At 40.2% G+C, this 22,929-nt stretch overlaps 1 protein-coding gene across 6 annotated transcripts in view; it reads left to right on the forward strand.

Moving 5' to 3' along the window:
• kst (spectrin beta chain, non-erythrocytic 5 kst) overlaps window positions 1-22,929 on the forward strand; it is a 372,152-nt gene that overhangs the window by 192,827 nt on the left and 156,396 nt on the right. For all 6 annotated transcript variants that reach the window (XM_083122546.1, XM_083122542.1, XM_083122545.1 and 3 more), the window contains exon 4: window positions 13,228-13,344. In XM_083122546.1, coding sequence (XP_082978672.1) covers window positions 13,228-13,344 — 117 coding nt within the window. The remainder of the gene's footprint in view (window positions 1-13,227; window positions 13,345-22,929) is intronic.

The raw sequence follows: 22,929 nt of genomic DNA on the forward strand, positions 1-22,929 counted from the left end.
TGTATTGTTTGATTCCACTCCCTGTCTTGATCTGTGACCATATGGGCTTGATTAAATTATTGTATTTTGCTCCACTGCTAGACTTGACTCTTTTTTGTGTGGGATCATTGTTCTGGTATAGAGCATCTGATTTTATTAATATTTCCTTGTAATCCTCATAATCTTGATCTGTATAGCTGCCAGGCCTTTTCCTAGTGATCAGTTCCCACAATCCAGGTGTGCCGGTGTACTTAACAAAACCACCTTTTTCTCCGAGACGAGATTCTGAATATACAATTATATCATCCCCCATAAATGTTACTCTGAAATTGCCAATTCTATGTATGATGCTGCCATCAAGCTCTGTGTCGGCATATAAGCCAAAGACCTCATCTTTGTTGTCTTTAGGTGTGGTTAAATATTTTTGAGCAAGAAGACCCAATTCAATAGGATCCTGACTAGCTTCAATTCTTCTAGGAGCAACAGGACTAGGTGTATGAATACTGGAAAGTGGGGTGAATGGATAATCTAATATGTTCCTTGCAGCTACAGGTACAAGCTCTGTGATCAAATCTTGATTCTGCTCTGTAACAGTTTTGATATTCTTACCTAAATTATTAATAGCATCAATGACAGGCTGTTCTGTTTGTTTGTGTTTTTCATAAATTCCACGGTTCTCTGATTTCCATCCCTTAAATCTTTTTACAAGATAATCTCTTAACTTAAGATCATCAATGACTGGTCGTTTCATGGTTATTTATATATGTTTCAACGTCTAGAAAATCGTTGATTTTATTTCTGTATTTGCCACTACTGGGTGTTCTTGTCATATCAATTGTGACAAACCCATAACTGTCCTGGTTCCAGCACCTGCTGCAAAACTTGGAAAAATCATTGTAGCTCAAGTCCCCACCTACATATTCATCATGTATGTGTTTGAGGTTGGTATGATCCTGATGAAACACACATATAAAATTGCTGTTGTCTCGGATCAGCTGCTTCGGAATTTTAGAAAAAGTCTGTGCCAGGTAGAAACAATCAATGTTTTTGTGCCGCCCCTGTGTAAAAAAATTTCTAACCTTGTTTTGATTATCCAGTATAATGTCATCAAACACAACAACAGAATTATCGAGACATTCATCAAGTGGCTTAACATCTGGTTCAAAAGTGGCTATATCCAATCCATCATATAGCTTCATCAGCTGCTGATATTTTAATTGTTCCAAGCTCTTAGAAAAGACATACAAGTGCCTGTTTTTCCAGTCTAACCAGTTGGGTGCCAATAAAAAATTATCAACCATTAGTGTAGTTTTACCACAAGCAGATGGCCCAACAATAAGACACCTAATATTATCAGGCAGCAAGTTGCCATTTCTCTTATTCTGTTGTTCAGGTTCTGGCAGCCTTTTTATAACATCCCAGGTGCTCATATTATTATTTTGTTTGCATCGATCCAGCTGTTTTCCGGATGACCCAGCCATTTGACAAATAACTTGTTGCCTTTTCTGCGGATTATTTTTTCTATGAGATATGTGTCAGGCTGTTTAGTTTTGCTGAGTTCTTGTTCATAGAACCTGCCTTTGAGAATTTCTCCTCGGTGATCTTTTATTATATATGTGTTAAGGGTCCCGGGTTTAACTTGAACTACTGTAAATAATTCGGTGCTCCAGTTTCTTGTAAAGCCTCTCTTGAATAAGTGCTTATATTTGCTGATTCTTACTTGATCCCCCACCCTGTATTTGGCCTTTCTTGTTGTTGGCTGGTATCTAGGATAATAAACAGTCCTGATCAATTTTTGCTCATCAGATGAAGTTACTTCAGAGGGTTTCATGTTGATTGTGGAATGGACCGAGTTGTTATATTTATGTAGAAGTTCTGGAAGGATTGTAAGCCATTTATAATTTCCTTGGAGGGTAAATTGTTTATACATAAGATTTTTTAAGGTTCTGTTGAATCTCTCTACAATTGAGGCTTTGAGATCACTGTAACTCGAATAATGTTTTATTGCCTGGCTTTTAATAAATTGTTGAAACACTGAATTATAAAATTCTTTGCCATTATCTGTTTGCAAATAGCGCGGTGATCTTCCTGAATGATTGATGATTGTCCTGAAGGCTTCTGTAACACATGCCCCAGTCTTAGATTTGAGTGGCACAGCCCAGGCAAATTTTGAAAATGTGTCTATTACAGTAAGTAGATACTTGTAGCCCTTGTTGATTTTGTCTAAGTTTTTCAACTGTCCAGTTGCCATCTCAATCAAGTCGCTCTGCCATAAATCATCTATGCCTTTTGTAACTACTGGGAGTCTCTTATAATTATGTCTGGCTTGTCTGTGTAATTCATCAACAATAATTTGTCTAGACATAATATGAAAACAAGAATATTGCAACTATGGGGTGTTCAGCAGCTGATACTGCAGGATTTTCTAAATATAATTTGTCTCCTATTTGTATTTTAAATTCCAGAGAGCCATCATCTTCAGTATAGGCTGTTTCTAATGTATTGGGGTCTGTAAAATCCTCTAACTCTACACTGGTGATTTTCGGTTTGTTGTCAGCATTTGTTATTGATAAGGTGGGGTAGTGGTATGCCTGTGGCTGATGCCAATATTTGATCTTGATTGGTCTCAATGTGCCCCCAACAAAAAACTGGTAATAAAATTGTGCAGGGGACAGCATATATATTTTGCCACCTGGTGTAAATGGTGAATCATATTCTTTGTTGGGGATGCTGTACAATTCAAGAATTACTGTATGTTTTGGATTCTCGATTATGCCTGTTATTTCCTTTTCTGCTGTGAGCAATCTGCTTGTTACAGATTCAAGGTGCTCATTGATGGTCCTAACAACATCATCATGGCCTGGCTTGATTTTTATGTCCACAATAAGTTTCTTGTATTGTTGCACAATCTCTTGAAGCTGGGTGGCAAAAACAGACAGAGCATTTGCTTGATTGGATTCCATGGTTCCTAGCTGTTGCTTGATATTAGCTACAATTTGTTGCAAATTTTCAATAACTGCCAATTTCGAATTTTGAGCAGTAAGATCATGGACCTGTCTTCTGATATCCTCAAACAGGGCATGCAGTTCATTAATATGTTGATTTGTTGGTAGAGTGGCCACTGTCTGTGTGAGATGTTTGATCTCTGCTTGGATATTCTTGATATCTTCTGATTTCAATATGCGATTCACTGCCCTCTTAATATTTTTAAGTTCCTGTGATGTGGGAAGATTTGATACTGTATTTTGCAAAGATTCAAGTGCCAATTTTACATTATTTAATTCAGAAGCATCAGCCACATTTTGCATAGCATTTTGGAGCAGGGCTATATCTGCCTGAGAGGGTGTGGATCGTTGTAAAATTTCAAGTTTTGTTTGGATATCATCGATCAAGTGATGAAAATGAGATAGTTCAGATTCAGTGTTGAGGTTTTCAAGCTTTGTGATCTGTTGCTGGACACTGACAAGAGTATCTACAATCCCAGGCAGGCGAGTTTCTTGTACATTTGCCAAATCACTTTGCACTGCTGCTATTGTACCTTCAAGATGGGTTATGGTACTTTGAATTTTTCCAAAATCTTCATATGTTTCAAGTTGCAGCTTGATGTTTGCAACACTCCGAGTTATTGCATTCAAAGCATCAGAAGATGGCAAATTGTTCATAAAATTTTCAAGTGCCTCAATTTTTTCTTTAACCTCGGCTATGGCATTGTGCAGAGGGTCCAGATTAGGTATCTGCAGTGACTGAATCTGTTCTTTTAGAGTGGAAATCACTAGATCAAAATCTTCTTGTGATTTTATGCTTTTGACAATTGTTTGGAGCTGTGCCTGGACATTATTTATCTGCTCTTCCAATTGTTGTTTCAATTGCTCGGAGTTGGTGGCCTGGGTCTTAAATTTGGCTTGAAGAGCTGCTACAGCTTCTTCTAAACTTTGAAAATTATCTAATGTTGCCAGATCAGTATATTTCTGAAGCAGCACTTTGAGTTCAGAATCAATTTTGAGAAGAGGGTCCATGCATTGTGATTGCAAATTTGTAATTTCTAATTGAAGACTGGCATTGAGTGTGGTTTGCAAAGCTTGTAAATCACTTCTTAATTTCTTGACTCTGACATCAAGCATCAGAATCTCATCACTGTGATCTTCATGTCTTGTATGGCCAAATATATCATTAGGCATTTTTGTTTTAATGGTTATTTATTATAGAGTATCTGATTCTTAATTCTATAAAAAAGGGTATAAGCTTGTCATATGATCCCGGGACCTCAATATATAAGCAGTCACCAGCAGAAACAGTATATACAGTGCCAGAAATCATGTTTGAGTGCTTAATTCTGTAAATATTTCTCCCTACTGAAATCTTGACATCACCCTCAGGGGTTGTAATAAATTGCAATTGCCCACCTACAGGTAATTGGTAATGATTTAAATTATTGTTAAATATGTACAATATTTTGCCTGTTTCTTCATCATTATCTGTAAGTATGCTGTTCAGATGAATAATTAACAAGCCACTCAGTTTAGACATTACAGATTGTAAATCAGGAGAGGCTTGTGGTGTGGGCAGGTCCATAATAGCCTGTTTTTTGAACCCAAATAAGTTCATAGGCATGTTTATTTATTTCAAATCATGCTCTGTAATTGGGCATTGTTTGCCATTTTTCAAATCACAATGCCCCCAAGGTAAAGTATGTATGTTACATGATAAAATGCATCTCTTGTCATCATGTGGGTCCAGGGTCACTTTTCTTACAATATTGCTAGTCAGCAAGTGATTCTCACTCTGAATTCTATTTTCTGATGTTCTCATTGAACTCTGTGATTTGATGCAATTTTTATAATCTTCAAATTGGAGATCTTTTTCAACAGTAACTCTGCCAATACCCTTGGCCTTTTTGGCAACAGCACCACTACATGTTTCAAAACTGTACATCTTGGCACTTAACCCAGCAAATTCCACAATAACATCACCAAGTGTCTCATCTTTTAACTTGCCAGGCACCTTTTTGTTGTGGGGTTGAATTCTTGTATGTTCACTGGTATCAAAGTATTGAAACAATTCAGGCTGTGACATATCTTGATAAACATCTTCTGTTTGAATTTCAAGAATAAAACTATCCGTGTCCATGTACAATAATTTTACACGATCACCATAAAAAGGTTTCAGCACATCATAATATAATATTAACATATGTAATTTGGACAATTCCAATATCACAGCCCCTACATAAATAGGTTTATCAAATTTGATCTTTGTTTTCATCATGTTGAAAAGTGCCATGTGCTCATCATAAATTCTTCTGTAATTGAAGTTGGGCTTTGCAACCAATTTTTTGCTCCGGCTGGGGTCAGTAATTATTTTAACATCGGTATGTTTCCTGACATTTTCAATTGTTTTGCCATACACTGAATTCACCATCAATTTAAACAAGCTCTTATCAAATTGGCTCTTTGCAGATGTTCGAAGCTCTGTGTTTGTATCAATATAAGGTTTCAACCATTCTGAGTGCCTGAACCTCAAAACTTTTCCAACTTTGGTTACTTGAACACCATGCTTCATCAGGAACTGGAGGTTTTTGTAATATATGACATATCCCTGTTTCGGCTCCAGAGTCATCATGAGCTTCTTCTGTTTAGAACCAGGTGAACACTGAACCTCGGGAATTGGGGGCAGATCAGAAAATTTATTGTGCAAATGATCTGGAATTGTCAGATCAAGAAGCTCTAAGAAGAGGCCATATTCACTGTCATCAAAGTCCTGAAGATCTTCAATCTTGAAATTTTCAACCCATTCAAGCTCTGCATATGGCAGTTTATCCATCATGGCGTGACCATAGAGGTTGTTTGCATCCACATAAAGTATATAATTTGATGGCCGTGTTGCATCATAATCAGGCATATGCTTGTTATTTGCTCTGGCATATCTCTGGGAACATTGCACCATCCCTCCTCTTATACATTTCTCCATAAACTGATACATATCTTGATCGTGGATCAGATCCAATTGCATTTTGGTGTTCAAAAACGTTGCGGCCCATGCTAGGCCTGGGGCACTGAAAAAATACACTGGGTCCAGTCCATAATTTTGCATGGAAGATTTTCTGAATGCTTGCAATATATCAGCTAAGAGGGTGACATCAAGTTTTAAATATGCCATGTGATAATCACCAAATGTCTGGCAATTTAAATTGTTCCACATCAACTGGGCATGGTGATAATCTTCATCAGTGATTCCAGATCCTCTGATTCTGCTGTAAAACTCTTCTTGTGGTGGCAGGGAACACTCATCAAATTTAGAAAAATCTGTAACATAGTCATATGGATATACACCCTTCCGCCTAATTAATTTCAGGTCCTGATTTGGAAACAATGCACGTGTGATTTTGAATTGATCATCAGATAATAGAGTGGCCAGTGTATCTAGGCTAGCAGATAAAAATCTGTAAGAATCAAGAAATCTTATGTGAATAGGAACACCATCAACTTTAATTATCTTGCTAATAGATATATATTTTTCATCATTTTCAGCTAAAATGTTTAAATTCTGCTTGTCAAACCCCTCGTACCTGATCAGATGATGGAAATCATAATTGGATGCTCCATGGCAAAATATGGGGACAAATCTTGGTCTCTTGATCTTAATATTACAGCTATTACACAGGGCCTGTTTATATCGACCATCTGTATGAGAATGGTGACGTACCTTGATATTTGTATCTGAAAATTCAGAATCACATACCGGGCATTTTTCTGCATTGTTGAAATCTTCAATCTGTTCCTCTGTTAAAGGCAACATAGGCTTTGATATTAATAAGATGTTAGATGCTATGTCACGACACTCATTTTCCATTCTATGTGCAAATTCTTTGATGGCATTTGGTCCCTTGTATGAATATTCTTTAATAACAACACCATCCCGTATAACTATATAACAAAAACTGGAAGGTTTATGTAGCTGGTATGGTGTAATTGAAGATTCATCAGGATCTGGATTGCAGAATGCAAGAGGTTTGAGGTTCGATTCGAAATCACAGACAATATATGCTGGGTGTTCCAACAAGGCTTCATACTTTTTGAATTCTGCTTTTTCACTTGGATTGGGCATCACCATATGAACAGGTTTATGGTTCCCACAGTATTTTAGATGCTCAATTAACTTGTTTTTGGCAATTTCTGCATTCACTTCACTAATCCCATTTATTATTTTTTTACCATCAAATACAGTCAAACATCTTCTGCACAACTTGAATATTCTATGAGTTTTGTCTAGTTGTGTTCTCACTAAAGCTTCAAGACTGTGTATCAGAGTGTAATGATATGTGCCATCTTTTTCAATTAAGAGCAGATCAATCGGAATTGCAGATTCATCATCAAGTGTACTGATTCTGAGAGGATCTATCAAGCAATTGCCAGTGGAACAAGTAAATACATTAATAGATAATTGCTTGCCATTGATATGCTTGGCCCTTTTTTCAAATTTATCAATATTCTGAATAGACATTGGATATTCCAAACCCTCCATTGCATCGTCAAAATCGTGCTCGTGTTGTTTGTAATAATTTATTCTCTCAGGATGCCTTGAAACTGGATACAAAGCAGCTAAAATACACCACAAAAAGCATTTCTGGTCGGTATTTTTTATATTAACCACGGCTTGTTTGTTTTTAATATTAGCAGGTAATGGCAGATATGTAGAACCTTGTAATGGGCTGAATTCAGAAATATTAACATATAATTTGTGTGATGAACCGCATAGGCTCCATCCTGACTCTTTTGCTGCAAATTCAGAGTGTTTAATATTCAATTGATTTATCAAGCTGCTTATTATTGTGTCCGAATTTGCGTTTGAATATACCGGTACAGTTTCTGTTATGTGGGGCTGTGTAAATTTTGTGCCATTTGGTTTCTTATATTGTGCAAACAATTTAAGGGACAGTTTATAAGATCCATTTTGTGCATTAAGAATTGCCTGCAGATCAGAATTTATACTGTTCAAAAAATTCTTAATGTCACATCTTGGCTCTGATACAAACAGGTAATCCCTAAGTTGGGCATTAAAACTGCTATGGATGGGTGCATGGCGTGGCTGCTTTGCTGCTCTGGTATTAAGAGGTGCTTCGTGCTTTCTTTTCAGAGCAGATGTAGATGGTTGTGAGGGCAATGTTGCTGACTGTGCAGAGCAAGTATCTTTATGTATATATATGAAGTATTGCATGCTGTATTTTCTATTGCATTTGGGGCAAATTTTTGTGGGAGTTCTGTATTTGTCCGGGTTACAAATCTTTTGGTGCTTGGCCCAATTGGGGCTGGATATATTCTTATTGCATTGATTACAATATTTTTGACTTGGCATTTTTGTTGTTGTTTATTATATACAATTTCTTGGGATTCAATTCAAAATTCTATGCTGGATAAAAATAGCAGTTGGGTTCAACACTGTACTGTGTATGTGTGTGTACGTGTGTATGTGTGTGTACACTTAATATTTTTGGCTTTGGTATTTATATACAATTTCTTGGGATTCAATTCAAAATTCTATGCTGGATAAAAATAGCAGTTGGGTTCAACACTGTACTGTGTATGTGTGTGTACGTGTGTATGTGTGTGTACACTTAATATTTTTGGCTTTGGTATTTATATACAATTTCTTGGGATTCAATTCAAAATTCTATGCTGGATAAAAATAGCAGTTGGGTTCAACACTGTACTGTGTATGTGTGTGTACGTGTGTATGTGTGTGGGTGTGGGTGGGTGTGGGTGTATGTGGGTGGGTGTGGGTGGGTGTGGGTGGGTGTGGGTGTATGTGGGTGGGTGTGGGTGGGTGTGGGTGGGTGTGGGTGTATGTGGGTGGGTGTGGGTGGGTGTGGGTGGGTGTGGGTGGGTGTGGGTGTATGTGGGTGGGTGTGGGTGGGTGTGGGTGTATGTGGGTGGGTGTGGGTGGGTGTGGGTGGGTGTGGGTGTATGTGGGTGGGTGTGGGTGGGTGTGGGTGGGTGTGGGTGTGTGTGGGTGGGTGTGGGTGTATGTGGGTGGGTGTGGGTGGGTGTGGGTGTATGTGGGTGGGTGTGGGTGGGTGTGGGTGGGTGTGGGTGTGTGTGGGTGGGTGTGGGTGTATGTGGGTGGGTGTGGGTGGGTGTGGGTGGGTGTGGGTGTATGTGGGTGGGTGTGGGTGGGTGTGGGTGTATGTGGGTGGGTGTGGGTGTATGTGGGTGGGTGTGGGTGGGTGTGGGTGGGTGTGGGTGTATGTGGGTGGGTGTGGGTGGGTGTGGGTGGGTGTGGGTGGGTGTGGGTGGGTGTGGGTGGGTGTGGGTGGGTGTGGGTGTATGTGTGTGTACGTGTGTATGTGTGTGGGTGTGGGTGGGTGTGGGTGTATGTGGGTGGGTGTGGGTGGGTGTGGGTGTATGTGGGTGGGTGTGGGTGGGTGTGGGTGGGTGTGGGTGTATGTGGGTGGGTGTGGGTGTATGTGGGTGGGTGTGGGTGTATGTGGGTGGGTGTGGGTGGGTGTGGGTGTATGTGGGTGGGTGTGGGTGTATGTGGGTGGGTGTGGGTGTATGTGGGTGGGTGTGGGTGTATGTGGGTGGGTGTGGGTGGGTGTTAATACGTTTGGCGTAGTTTTAGGTGTGGCCAAAAAAAATATCAAGAGGGGCATATTTTTGACAGGATTATGGACAACAATCTCACAGAAGTGCCTTTTGTAAGTATAGACAAATCAATCTGAGGGGGTTCATACTTTCTGAGAAATTCCCGAGGGCATTTTTACAAAAATCTTGGATTAGACAAGATTCCACACTAGAGCAAAAAGCTCATGTAGGCATGTTGAGCTTGTTTTAAGTATAGCCAAATCTGCTTGAGGGGGGTTCATACTTTCTACACTTGTAAGTGGTCCTGGTAGTATATACTTTTATACTACTCGTTTCCTTTACCGTTTTAAAGCGAACATATAGCTTTATACAAATTATAGTTCAGCACAATTCCGTATTTTTTTAGAACCTCCCACCGGAATCAAACCCGGGATCGCTCGTACCAAAGGCAAGAGCGCTAACTATTAGGCTTGTGAATGATGTTCAATTTCTCGTGTAAAATTTGTTAATGGCAGTTTTTCTCATCGCTCCTCTTCTCAGGATGTCATTGAAGCATCTCTCTAATTATTTATTATGTACTCAGCACGCGCAAGTGATGTGTCAAGCGCTGTGATTAAACGTACCATAAAACATTTTATGTCAACCAGTTTAATGCAAGTTCCTACACGAAAGTGTCTCACGGTCGCCCATAACATTACATATTTCTTAAGATGAAGATATTAAAGTGAGGAATGCGTGGGGAGCAATTGTTCGGCTGTGACAGTGATTTCTCCGGCCTCTCTCTTTTTACCAGGAGAAAATATCTACTGTGGGAGACGTACGAGTATTCATCATTCTGAGTCGATACACACTATCTCATCATTTGTATCGATATCGACGGTAACAGTATTATCGAAATGATTATATGGAGGCGTTGACTTTACCTATCAGAGACGTTTCGTGCGAGTCTATCGGACCCACTCAAAGCGTTTCCGTCCTTCTGCGCAAGCTTCTGCGTAGAAATGCAACGTAGCTATACAAACGCATTTGAGGCTCGCTGACTAGGTTCAAGCGATACTATATTGTTTAAAAGTCTGGACTCGTTAGGGTACTGTCGGTCAGTAATTAGTGATTAGTTAGTAATTAGCAAGAATTTGGCCTTTTATTGGTCGGTTAAATCAGTAATGTTGACCCTTTGACTATAGAGCGACCACAAGGAAAAGAACCCTGGGCGAAAAGTCTCCGTGCATCCTTCCTCCGTTCAACTCGGGCCATAAGAAAGCATTCTCCACGCGGGAGTACGGTGCACAGGAGTCGCCGGCCTGCGCAGATTTCTTTGCTTGTGGTTCCAGTATAGTTTCCACCTCTGCTTTAATGGTATCTGCGAAAAGTAAAGACAACATTCTTCGTATGTAAGAAATCAGGTTTTGTTCTTGCGAATAATTAACCATACCTATAATACGAGCGATAAAAAGGGCACTCTTTTAGAAAGTATGAATATTTTACAATCTTTTTCATGTATCTGACTTCTTACAAAGTTGGACCGAAAAGGTTATAGCCTCCCTAACCACTTCACAACACGACATTGTTCTATTTAGGCACTTAAAAAAGTAGCAGCACTTTATTATTTTTATCGAGTGTTCTTAGTTTACTCTTTCGAAATATGGTAATCGTAGTTTAACGCGGACTTGACATTTTCATCGACCAACCCTTATCCTCCAATTACACCCCTATTATTGGAAAGCAAATAATAATGGCAACAAAAGAAAAAGATTTGATTTAGAATTATAGAAAAATAGTATTTATGTCGCGTGCAAGACAGTTAGAAAGACTAAAGTAAGGTGTTTATAAACATGGAGACTTGTCGAGTATTGTTACTCTCATCATGTTCTCTTTGCAATCTCATATTCGTTATATACTTTTCTCGAATGGGTCCAAAATTGTCAATTGATTTTGTGCCAAATTAAGGGCGTTTTCCATGACTTGAGTGTAAAAATTGCCTTACTCACGCCTTGCAAATTTACACGAAAAACGCATAGTGGACAACAAGGTCAGGCATTCTGCAATGGCTTCCCCCACCCTCTCGCATAGCATATTTGCAATTCATTTCAACACATTATTCTATGGTCGTTTCTTTATTGAAATTAATTGCCATAAATTCTGTACTAGCTAATGCTTAATGTTGTTAAACTCACTAACATTGTCCCTTGTACCGTATACATAATTAATACGTTCACCTTTCGTGATAGCAAGGAAGTCGCGGACTCCCACATAAAGTACCAAAGAATTTTCCATTGTAGAGTCTAGATTTATGGGTAATATGTTGGCCAGCTGAACAGCTTGGTGTGAAAGACATTGTGCTGTATGTAAATTAGTTTGTGTAATATGTTAACCAAGATTAGCCTGTCGTTTAGAACTTGTTTTGTTCTGTCAACTTGGAAATTAGATGACTGTTTCTTGGGAAGTCTTCGAGTGTTCCTGTGTGCTGTTTGGTCCCTGAATCGCTGACTGCTGATAGGGTGTCTTAGTGATTGGGAATTATGCGGGCAGTATTGATTAAACAAACAACGTTAATTTATTGTGATAATTTTTTTTACGATTCTGAAAATGTTGGTGTGCCGCACTGAAATGGGCATTTTAAACATGATCTTTATCATAGTTGTTTCGTGTTCGTGAAGTCTTCTGAAACAAACATATGACCATCCTGTCACTGTTCTTATTCCATTTTCAGCTTAATTATACTAATTAGTGAGAGTCTTAACGTAAAAGAATATTAAATTTGGTAATATATGTGTAATATCTTATTGTATTGTTTTTAAAATGATATAGAATTTGCATTTTTGGCTTGCCGAATTAATAAAGGGGGGACACAGTGAAATGTCTACGTCCTACATAGAATTCGAATCCTGGACTCCTGGCTTTGTTGCGCGCTCCGCCACAGAAACTGTCAATATAGCATAGGGTGGTTGGTTGGGGGTGTGCGTGCGTCCACCAGGGTTCCCACTAATTTGGAAATGAAAGAAATATTGAACATGCATGAATATAGATTTTTAACTTATTTGTGAACATAATTTTTTTACCAACAGGCATTGTTATGTATGTAAAGAAATACTTTTTTAAAAAATTGGCGTTCCATTCAACTGAAGCCAATGTCATAATATTTGTACAGCAATGATATACTACAAGTATGTTGAAGCAAGTTAAAACAAGATGGTGTGCATAATTTGTTTTGGCAAAATGAGCGAGAATTTTGAACAGGTATTCGGAAAATTGCTTGCAAGGCAAACATTTTTTAGTTTTGCAATTTAGAAAGAAAAATCCAGAAAAGTGAGGTATTATTTTGGTCTTCTCGGTAGAGTAGTTGTACTCTTAATACGTCGCTTGTACATGTACTTTTACAGCCAACAGTAAAGATAATGTTAGGCAAATTGTCCATCACTATTTTCATTCTTTATTTATTCTACATCCTGTGTTGTTTTAAGGAATGAAATTCTGTTGATGTGAAGCAAATGTTGTCCTCTGCTTATTAACTTTTTTTTTTATTTCAGTTCATGATCATCTTCATCACATTGTGAAAAACAGAGGAATGAAAATGGTGATAGACAATTCGCATATTTCTTTGCCGTTTGGTGTGCAACTATCACGCCGGATTACCTGTGTACTATTACATGTTATCCTCTTTTCGTTGCAGGTTCGATTAGAGAGTATAGGAGCCGAAGACATAGTGGACGGGAACCCGAGGCTTATTCTGGGTCTCATATGGACGATCATTCTACGCTTCCAGATCCAGGAGATTGAGATCGATGTGGTGAGTAGGCCTTCCGTTTGGTGGCTCCATTGTATACGACGAGGGGAATTAGTGTTGCCCACGAGACGAGACTTTGGCCTGTCTCGTCTCGTGGAAATGCTGTGAAATGCTGTCTCGTCTCGAAAATATTCGTTTGTCTCGGGACACATGATCAATCTCGTCTCGTCTCGAATTTTTAAAAGCCTGTCCCGTCTCGTCCCGTGGGCAACACTAAGGGGAATGATAATCCACCCATTCATTGTAAATATGGTTGATGTTTTATATTTTCCAAGAAAAAGGTTTCTTTATCTATACCACAAAGAATATGTGTAATTATTGGTCAGACGTATTAAGTATCTGATTTAAGTTGCATACCTACATTTACCTTCATTTTTTGGACAACCCTCGTAGATGAAAAATAAAGACTGCTGGAACGTGATGCTGATTACATCCCCTCTACTGTGGCCGAGGTGAACAATGTGTCCCTGCCTCCACCACACCACTTATCTGCTTTCATGGCATGGCGCGATATGGACGGGGATACTCCAGAGGGTCTCCCTTATCGCACAACGCGATAGTAACCTTGTGTTCTGACGTCACCGCGAAATGCTTTCATTGTTAGGTTAAATGCCCAAGTTGTTAGGTTTAGTTCCCTTAGCATAAATTTGCAGTGTATTTATGCTAAGAGAACCAAACCTAACAGACGTAGCAACGTAGTAATTCCGCGTCTGACATCAGAACACGAAGTTGGTAGCCCGTTGTGCGATGAAGGAGATTCGATACTGCACTGCCTAAAGTAAGAATCACGAACCTTCCGACCTTCTGTAAACAACCGTCTCTCTTCGAGTAACGTATCACTCCGCGCCAGCTGTTCGTGAATGGTGCGGCCATCATATGCTGCTCACTCGCAACCTTTAATTTTACGTAACATGGAAAAACGTATTCTTATTTTAACTGATAATCTACACATTGAAGTATAATAAATTTTCTACAAGTGATTAAATACGTGTTCTTGTTCAAGAATGAACATATTTTTCTATGCCAAAAGTTCAATTTTTCTGACTCTGGGTTAACAGATACCCCTTCCCCCCTCTTCTCTCAGTATGACAGCGCCAAAGTTATACAAGAGAGAGAGATTCGTTTCAGTAATTCAAGCCTTTTGGTTTTATTTCCACCAAATTATTGCCCAACATTGTTGACATGTGGAGTATTGTTTTCTCCTTTGTGCAACAAATATACCGCCAGTTTTAACAGAAACTGAACAAAGATAAGCCGGGGAATAAAAAGAGATTGTTTATCTTTCTCTCGGTTTCTCGTGCACTAGAAAACAAGAAGACGATAATAAGCACATTATTTACGCTCGTCTCATGCAAGTAATGTATTTTCTTACCTTGATTCAGCAGTTCCTTTTTGAACTTGAGGCATTTTCGGCGCTCGGCAGAGTACGGTCTGTCAAATTTGCTTCCCAAAAAGGAACTCAACGTGGCACAAGAGGTGATTTAACGTCGACTGCTAAAGTTGGGGAGATCGTCATCAATCATCACTATCAACATCTTCTCTACAGTGGACAGGACGGCTCTTTGATTGAAATAATACGAAAGCACCTCGCGTTGTATTGCATTTATCTCAAATCGGTGTACTTGTTTATACGAGCAACAGCGTGTTTTTTTTTTTCGCGGGACTCACAACTTGACCGGTCGTTTTTCTTTCTTTCTTTCACCACACCGAAAATACAAAGACGCAGACACACAATTACACTTGGACACCAACTTCACTGCTTGCTCAGGATAGCACCGACACAACGTCACATAAACGTTAAGAACAACCTGCTTCTTGCCACTTTTCAAACGGCTCTATTTCCGAAAGACTACTCTGAAAACACGGGAGACCTTCCTGCACGTATGGAAGTCGCCATGTTCGAAACTGGCGCTATTTTCTTGCTGTTCACGTGATCGATTGTAATTTATACAACAATCACGTATTATTATTATAACCAGAAACCTTTAATGAAAATATATTTTAAAATGTATAATCCAATGTAATTTACACTTTTTCTTCCATTAGCGTACTTTCATAGAACGGACTACATGATGCGGAAGAAATTCGTTATTAGGCTGTTGCCAACCTCAATACTTCTCACTAAGTCAAGTACAGAAAACGGAAGTGGTATGTCGAATGTCGGCATATGATAGTATATTTTCACATTGTCAGTGACGATCCTCCGGGGATGGGGAAGGGGGTGGGACGCGGGAGTCGATCTATAATACAGAGGTGTTCACCATCTGGATGGTGACATCCTCACACTCCGGAAAACTTTTGCAGGTGAAAGAGGGCAGGCCGTAGGGTGAGGAATGTTGATTTAAAATGAGCACCTCACAACAAGAGAGAAGGAAAATGTGACAATATTTAAAAATTCACCCCCAAATATGCATTTTATTTTATATGTAGCGTACAATGAAATGTGACTGCCTCAAAATATTTCTGTATTCTACAGTCTTCTTTCCCCACTTTTATGCATCTCAAAGTTGCCGTTTTAGTTTCCCTTGGTGTCTTTGCTGCATAATTATTAATTTAGTCAATCAAATCACATGTATTAGCTTACTTTCATTATCTATAATAATAAAGCATAACACTTTCCAATATCAAATAAATTTAATGAAGAAACCCCGGTTTCAAAACGTAATTTATCTCATGTGTCACATTCTTCTAGCAAGGTGTTTTTTTAGTAAAATATGAGAGAAAATTAATCCTTTGGTACGGAACCGTCTTACTCCTGGGGGATAAGATGTACATATTGTATTTGATTTTTTTAATTTAGCGTTGCTTTTATTCCACTTTTGGCTAATCCCGACGATGAGAATGAGTGATCGTCAGATGAAATTGATGATGGGATACTCACAAATAACACCCATGACGGGGTGAGCCAGGGAACTTCGGTGATGAGTCTGAAAGTCGGCCACCAGGCAAGATGTACATTTTTTAAACTTTTTTTTTTAAACATACATTCAATAACTTTCAAGAGATCATCACTCAGTGATACACTGCATATTCCGCATCTGTTGACAAATGGAATGTTTTTACACCTTGTAGGCTATGTGGATTATTTTTTCTTTCATAAGTTTGCAACACTGTTAGGGTACACGTGCTTTTGTTTACAGAAGGTCTGAAGTTCTATGATTCTCACTTTACAGTTTCCAATTGGAAGATTACCTGCGTGGACATTGGTATTCGCCCATTGGTAGAATCATTGTTACAACGATGCATGCTGTAATCTGAGTCGAAAAAAATTAACACAGGCATGTGCTTCTGCACAGCTGTCAATCATCATGTGGCGAGGCCGACAGTGCTGCCCAGGGCGTGCACTTTCCTATTCCTCTGCGTGGCCAGCGTTGCAGTTGTAAATGTCAGAATCAAGTGTAAACATCATTGTGTGCCAAGAGAGCACGTGAGGCAAAAAGACATTCCCCAAACGTTTTTTTGCTCACTGGTTCTAGCGACACCTGCACAACCTCATATGCCATACATGCACAGATAGCAAAGAAACTGGTTGCCCTCGGACGTGCCATGCGCAAGTTTTCGCTAATTAATCGCAAAACCAAACAAGCTTTTCGCAAACACAAACCATCCGGGTTGTTCTGATTGTGAACCAGACTTTGCGGCGCAGATGGGTAACTTGACAAGGCATATCGCCTGGCAACATGGTCAACAGCCTGCCTCAAGTGATGTATTGGTTTAGCTTATCGTTCTACTAGCTAGCGGTCCCGGGTTCGGCGTTTGTGATCTAGAATGGGCTCTTGTAACGAATTTCAACATCTACAAAGTGCCCGAAAAGTCACTTCGCCTTCCTTGGCTGAAATAACTTCGTGATGGTTTTGTGGCGTTCATATTTATTTAACGCCGCTTTTGTGCACTCCTGTTCAGGTAAGGGGTACATCTGTCTGTCCAAACCTATAAAGTGTGCCACTTCGATCGCAACGAATTGAATTAGTAAGGATTAGGTGAAATGATAACAAGAACAGAGGAAATTCGAACCCAGAACCTTCGGAGGCGAAGTTTCAATCGAGCACTGGTTTTGATATTCTTTAACGACTTTGCCACATCCTGTTTCCTGCAGAAACCACAGAGCGTGCCACAATTTACGATCGAAAGTGTTGCCACATCTTGCCCCTCTTCTGCACTGGCTTGGCTTTTAAATGACCATTTTGAACCTTTTTTCGCTATCTCTCTCCCTCCCGTCCCTTCTGTGAAGCGGAGGAGGCTTGGCAACCCAGAAACAACCCTTCATTGTCGGCAGTCGCGAAACTCCAAAATTGAGGACTAAAGTGCAAAAAGCGAAAGTGTTGGGAAATCGCATCGTTCCGCACATCAGCCCGTAAGAACGTGCACACACGCCCTTTGAACTACTTAGAGGGCTACCAGCCACATTTCACGTTTACCACATTATAAAGCATGGCACATTTCACAGTTTAAAGTGGAAAACGGTGTTTGAATTATTGTGGCACTTACAGCGTTTACCAATTTTAGTCTTCAACTTATGTCTGTGCATCCATGGTTTTGGATGACGATGAGATGATAAAGGTCGTCAACGCTGTTCGAGTTGTTGTTACTGTGAATGGTTGTGTCCTATATTTTGACTTGAAAGCAAATATATGCGTCTACGCCTAAACAATAGTCGACATAAACACGTAGACTATGTAATATATGTAGACAATGCAATGCACACAGACTTCTCCTCCTATAGTGGAACCACAAGCAAAAGGCCTGCGTAGACCCGCGACTCCTGTGCACCGCACTCCCGCGAGGAGGGGAAGGGGAGAGTGAAGCATGTTTCCCTGTGGCCCGAACTGAACGGAAGAAGGGAAAGGTGCGCGGAGACTTTTCGCGGAAGGTTCTTTTGTTTGTGATCGCTCTATAGAACGATGCATGCTTGTAACACTACTCAAACCCGGTTCTTTCTCTCCTAAATACGCCCCTGGATCTTTGTATTTCTCTTTTCCGTGTCTACTATAACATATCAGTCACGCTTTGTCATTAGAGACAATACACGTTTCGTGTTCAACCCAAGTAAATAGCCTGTCGAAAGGCACGTTTTCCAAACATCGAGTGACAGCCATTTAGATTGTTCCCTGCATGCCGGCTGCTGATGTATCGGGGTTTGAAAACTGACGGTGTGGGGTTCCCTCCTTGGATGAGTGCCAAGTCTCGTGGTGTCTTCCGAGGGGCTTCTCTGTTAATCTGGTTTTATTGTCGCATCGCTACAATGGGAGGGGGGAGTGCCATTGTCAGCCACTATGATCTCCTGCGGGCTGACAAGGCTTCGTGAAACCGCAGCATTGTAAAGTGAAGAAGTGGGGAAAGATATCTATCTGCCTGATTATACAAATTGCTCGCATTACAAAAGAGGCCTTTTACATAATGGGTCAATAGGGGCTTGCACTGGCGTAACGAAGCATGATCTCGCTGGGCCCAGGCCCCTCAATGGCGTCACCAGAGATTTGTCTTGGGAGCTAACTACTGAGCATTTCTCCTGACAGAACATGCCAAGGGTAGTAATATGCTCGCTCGTGTTGCTCATCTACCTCTAGGTTAATAGCGACCATAGAGGATGAATTACATGAAGACATGCCAAAACTAAAAAAGGAAGCAACTGAGTGACATTATGCACCGAATATACGAGTACAAAGTGTGTGATGCAATTTTCCATAGAAAATGCTCGTATAACAAATGTTCGCCAGTTAGAACTCTCAGGTTCAGTTAACAACAATTTAAACAATTTGTGAATTTTTTTCTCAAGAAACTCAAAATAAGAAAATGTTGTTCGTTACAAACTATGTTGTGTTGCATACTATATGAAGACCAGTAAAATATGATGTTATCATTTTTTGGATACTGGGTTCGAATCCAGGCCTGGGAATAAATGTTCTTTGTGAGTGTCCCTTCAATTTCATCATATCATCACTCGTCTTCATCTTCGCTATTAGCCAAACTGGCAGAAAAGCGAAGTCAAATAAACCAAATCAATCATTTTTGGACAAAATTTGACAACTTAAAGGGTCTGTAATTTTGAAAAACACATCAACTTAAGACTTGAACGTACGTTTTCTTTATATCCTTGATAGCATTCAGTATTTCATTAGAAGCTGAAAATATCTGTTTGAAATAACATGGTGTGGCGTGTGGTATAACCCAGATCACTGGGTTTTAAGCAGGAGGACCATTTCTTCGACCTTCTTTCAGGTTCGCTAACCATTCATCTGACATGACAACCTTTTTTCCCCGTTCATGGTAAGATGAACAATCCTCGTTAGGATTTGGCCTCCATAAAAATTTTTGAGCAAGCTTCGCTGCATAGCGGTCAGCTCAACCGAAAAGGAAAAATCCTGAGACGCCGCTTCTCCCACGAGGGGCAAAAATGCTGTAACCAAGTCTCAAGGTCGTTGTGAATCACCTTCCAGCGGACTGGAGGAATTTGGTGTGCGTGGGGGCCTCGGGGCAGCACGGTTCCTTATAATTGCGTGGAGAGAGCGCCCCTCCCCCCGGGTGCTCTGGTGCGGTGAATGTTCCCCGCCATGGTTTCCAGTGGCTGTCTGCATTTGTGTCGTTGTTACATTAATGCTATTGGTGACATTTCAATCCCATCGTCGTGGGAAACTACCCATTAAAGGTTTAATACCATTACAACTGTTTGTTGGTTCTTTTTAGCAGGATTTCCAGCTCAGGCGAACCCAGACATTTTTCTTACTGAAAAATGCATTTTGAGTGCCATAAAGGTTAGGAAAGTGGAGCGAAATAATTATGTTGACCTATTTTCTCCAAGTCAAAAGGGGGAGGGGGTGTCTTATCCCTATAACTCCCCTTCGGTGCTTCTATGGTTCCCACTGACCTGGAAAGTTAGGGAATTTCAAATAGTCTAGGGATGCCGAGACGGGCTTGGATAATAGAAATCGGACGAGAACGAGAGTAGACCTATCGAGATTTTTCGAGGTCAGAACTACTTTCCGAGACTCTTGGTCTCATTCGAGACTTTGGTATGATGAAAAATTTGCCTTAACCAAACTTCCTGAACTTTGGATTTCTACAGATATATCAAACGGATATCTACCATACTATTTATAGGTTATTTTGTTCATTGGAATTGTTAGTGGCAATTGTGAGCCTGTACTACATTGTTGCATATCTTTATTTTTCGAGGGCTCCTGGCGTTGAAACAAGGCCTAAAACAAAAGAAAAACGTTAGAAAGAAAAGTTATTTGCTGTAATAAACCTCTATGCTCTGAACGTTTGTGTGCTGACGTGGTATATACAAGTATGTTTGTTATACTGCATATTCCGAGGCTTTTCATTAAAGACTTGGGACGAAAACGAAAGTGATGTTTATAGATGAGACGCCAAAAATGAGACAGGCATTTACAGCTCTTGTCTCGATACCATCCCTAAAATAGTGTATAATAATAATAATAATAATAAAGAAAAGATTCGGGGAATGTTAAATATGATTCTTGGACGTTGCGGCAACTTTGGATTTCCAGCATTTTTGTAAATGGTAATTTGCTACAACAGGTAAGAGGCGTAGTTTTTCGTGTGGGGCCACCGGGCAATTTCCTCTTTTGTCCAAGTGGGGTCAAATGACACCGCCCCACCTTAGGGCGCCCATACATAAATTAATACATTTTGAGAAATGTTGCTTTGAAGTGAGAAACTGAAGCGCACAAGCTGTTTCAGCCCCTTGTCACTGAAGAAACTTTATTTTGGCACGACCATGCTCGTAACGCGTCTTCAGAATCTTCCGAGCGGAATTCGGAACGCGAGGTTTTTGTGGCATGTCGATAAATATTGCCCCGTCTTTCGACCGTGGGAAAGCACTTGATGCAAACGAGGTTGGTAAAACGTTTATGTTGTTGAAAGCCGCTTCTTGGCTCTTTAGCTCGGTAACGCTTTTCAGACACTTGGCCCCTGAATGAGTATGTCAAATATATAATTTAGGTTAGGTTTATTGATTGGGGATGGTATCGAGGCGAGGCTTCACAGTCTCCTCGCTTTCGTCTCGAGTGCTTGTCTCGTTCTCGAAAGGCAAGCAAGGGCATTTTGTCTCGAATCTCGAAATATGTAGTACAAACAATATACAACGGCTCACCGTAGCTACAAACTTCCACAGCGTATACAGGTCATTGAGGCAATCAAGTTTTTTCTTTGCTTGATAGTTTTTTCCTGAATGGCGTCTCGTTTCGACCTTACGAACCTACGAAACATATTTGATTCTATGTACGCCACCCACGCAGCAGACACTCGCGATTGCCACTTACGGATTGACTTTGTGTAATTACTACAAACAAAATATTTGTATAATTACTGCAAACAAAATATTTATCATCCGTAGACAAACAGGTAGCCAACTTTTTAATGATTTTTCCCTTGAATATTTTTGGAGCCAAACAGAAGAATTACCTTTCAAGAGGAGAGGTCCCTTTTGATTCATTGCTTAGTTTCAGACATCCGGGAAGCACCAGGAAGTACGTATTTCTGGCCTGGCCTCTAGTCTCCTTGTAATTCCAAGAATCCAAATTATATTTTTTAAAGAAGGTTTAAATTGTGGGGGAAGAAAATGGTATGAGGGTCCATTGGGGGATGTAGAGGTAGGGCCCCACACTTTTCCGAACTCTGCCGTACTGGAGGTGATGTGATCAGCACCATACTTCGGCCATTTTTACCCCTCAGGTACCCATTGAATAGAGGCTGGCGGCTGAGAGCCGCTTTATCCACCATCCTCGGGTATCGAACCCGGGTCTTCAACGTTGCAGTCAGACGAACTACCGACGGACCCTCCGCGGCTCTCTAAATAAATATGTAATATTTACACTATTTATTATTCAGGGAGTCCCGGGTTCAAACATCTGGTGGAGGCACATAGTGGTTCGGATCCCACTTTAAACATTAGGTCCTGTCCCAATATGCATCTCTGTGCATAAAAGTGGACTTAAAACAAAAACTCAAACATACACAATATTTACGACGAGTAAATGAAGAAGGGCGTTTTAGAAGAAAATCTAGCAACAGGTTTACTTACTTTCAAGTTCCTCTAAATCTGCGACTTTTCCCCCTTTGTGTCAAGAGACGTCCCAGTTGACGTAGGGCTAACGTCGTCGCCTTGTAATCAAGGGATCCCAGGTTCGATACCCTTGTAGCCACATAGTGGTTCGGTTCCCACTTTAAACTGTGGGTTCAGTCGCAATTAGCCTACGTGTAAATTAAGAACAAACTCAAAGTTCTTTGTATCATAGCATTGCATGCAGCGAGCCCATTAACCCGGCACATTAAAGTGTGTGGTAATTGCGACAACATCGATCACATTCTACGAAGCCTTTGTACCTTGCTTCCTTGGCAGTTTTTTTTTACGTAATGCCTTTAATTCTCGTGTATTTTGCCCCCTCACTCCTCCCGCCCCAGTTGACCGAGAAAATAATAGTGCTGAGCTCAGCGGTATGTATCATCGTTGCCAAGCAGAGCACGTTCTGCCCCGCAGTGATGAGCAACGGCAGAACTGAGTCATACCAGATCAATTTACAACTGAAGCAGGCGTCTTAAAACAACTAAATTGCAACTTTTGTG

Source organism: Lepisma saccharinum, chromosome 5, assembly GCF_977018435.1.
Source record: "Lepisma saccharinum chromosome 5, izLepSacc3.1, whole genome shotgun sequence".
Lineage (NCBI taxonomy): Eukaryota > Metazoa > Arthropoda > Insecta > Zygentoma > Lepismatidae > Lepisma > Lepisma saccharinum.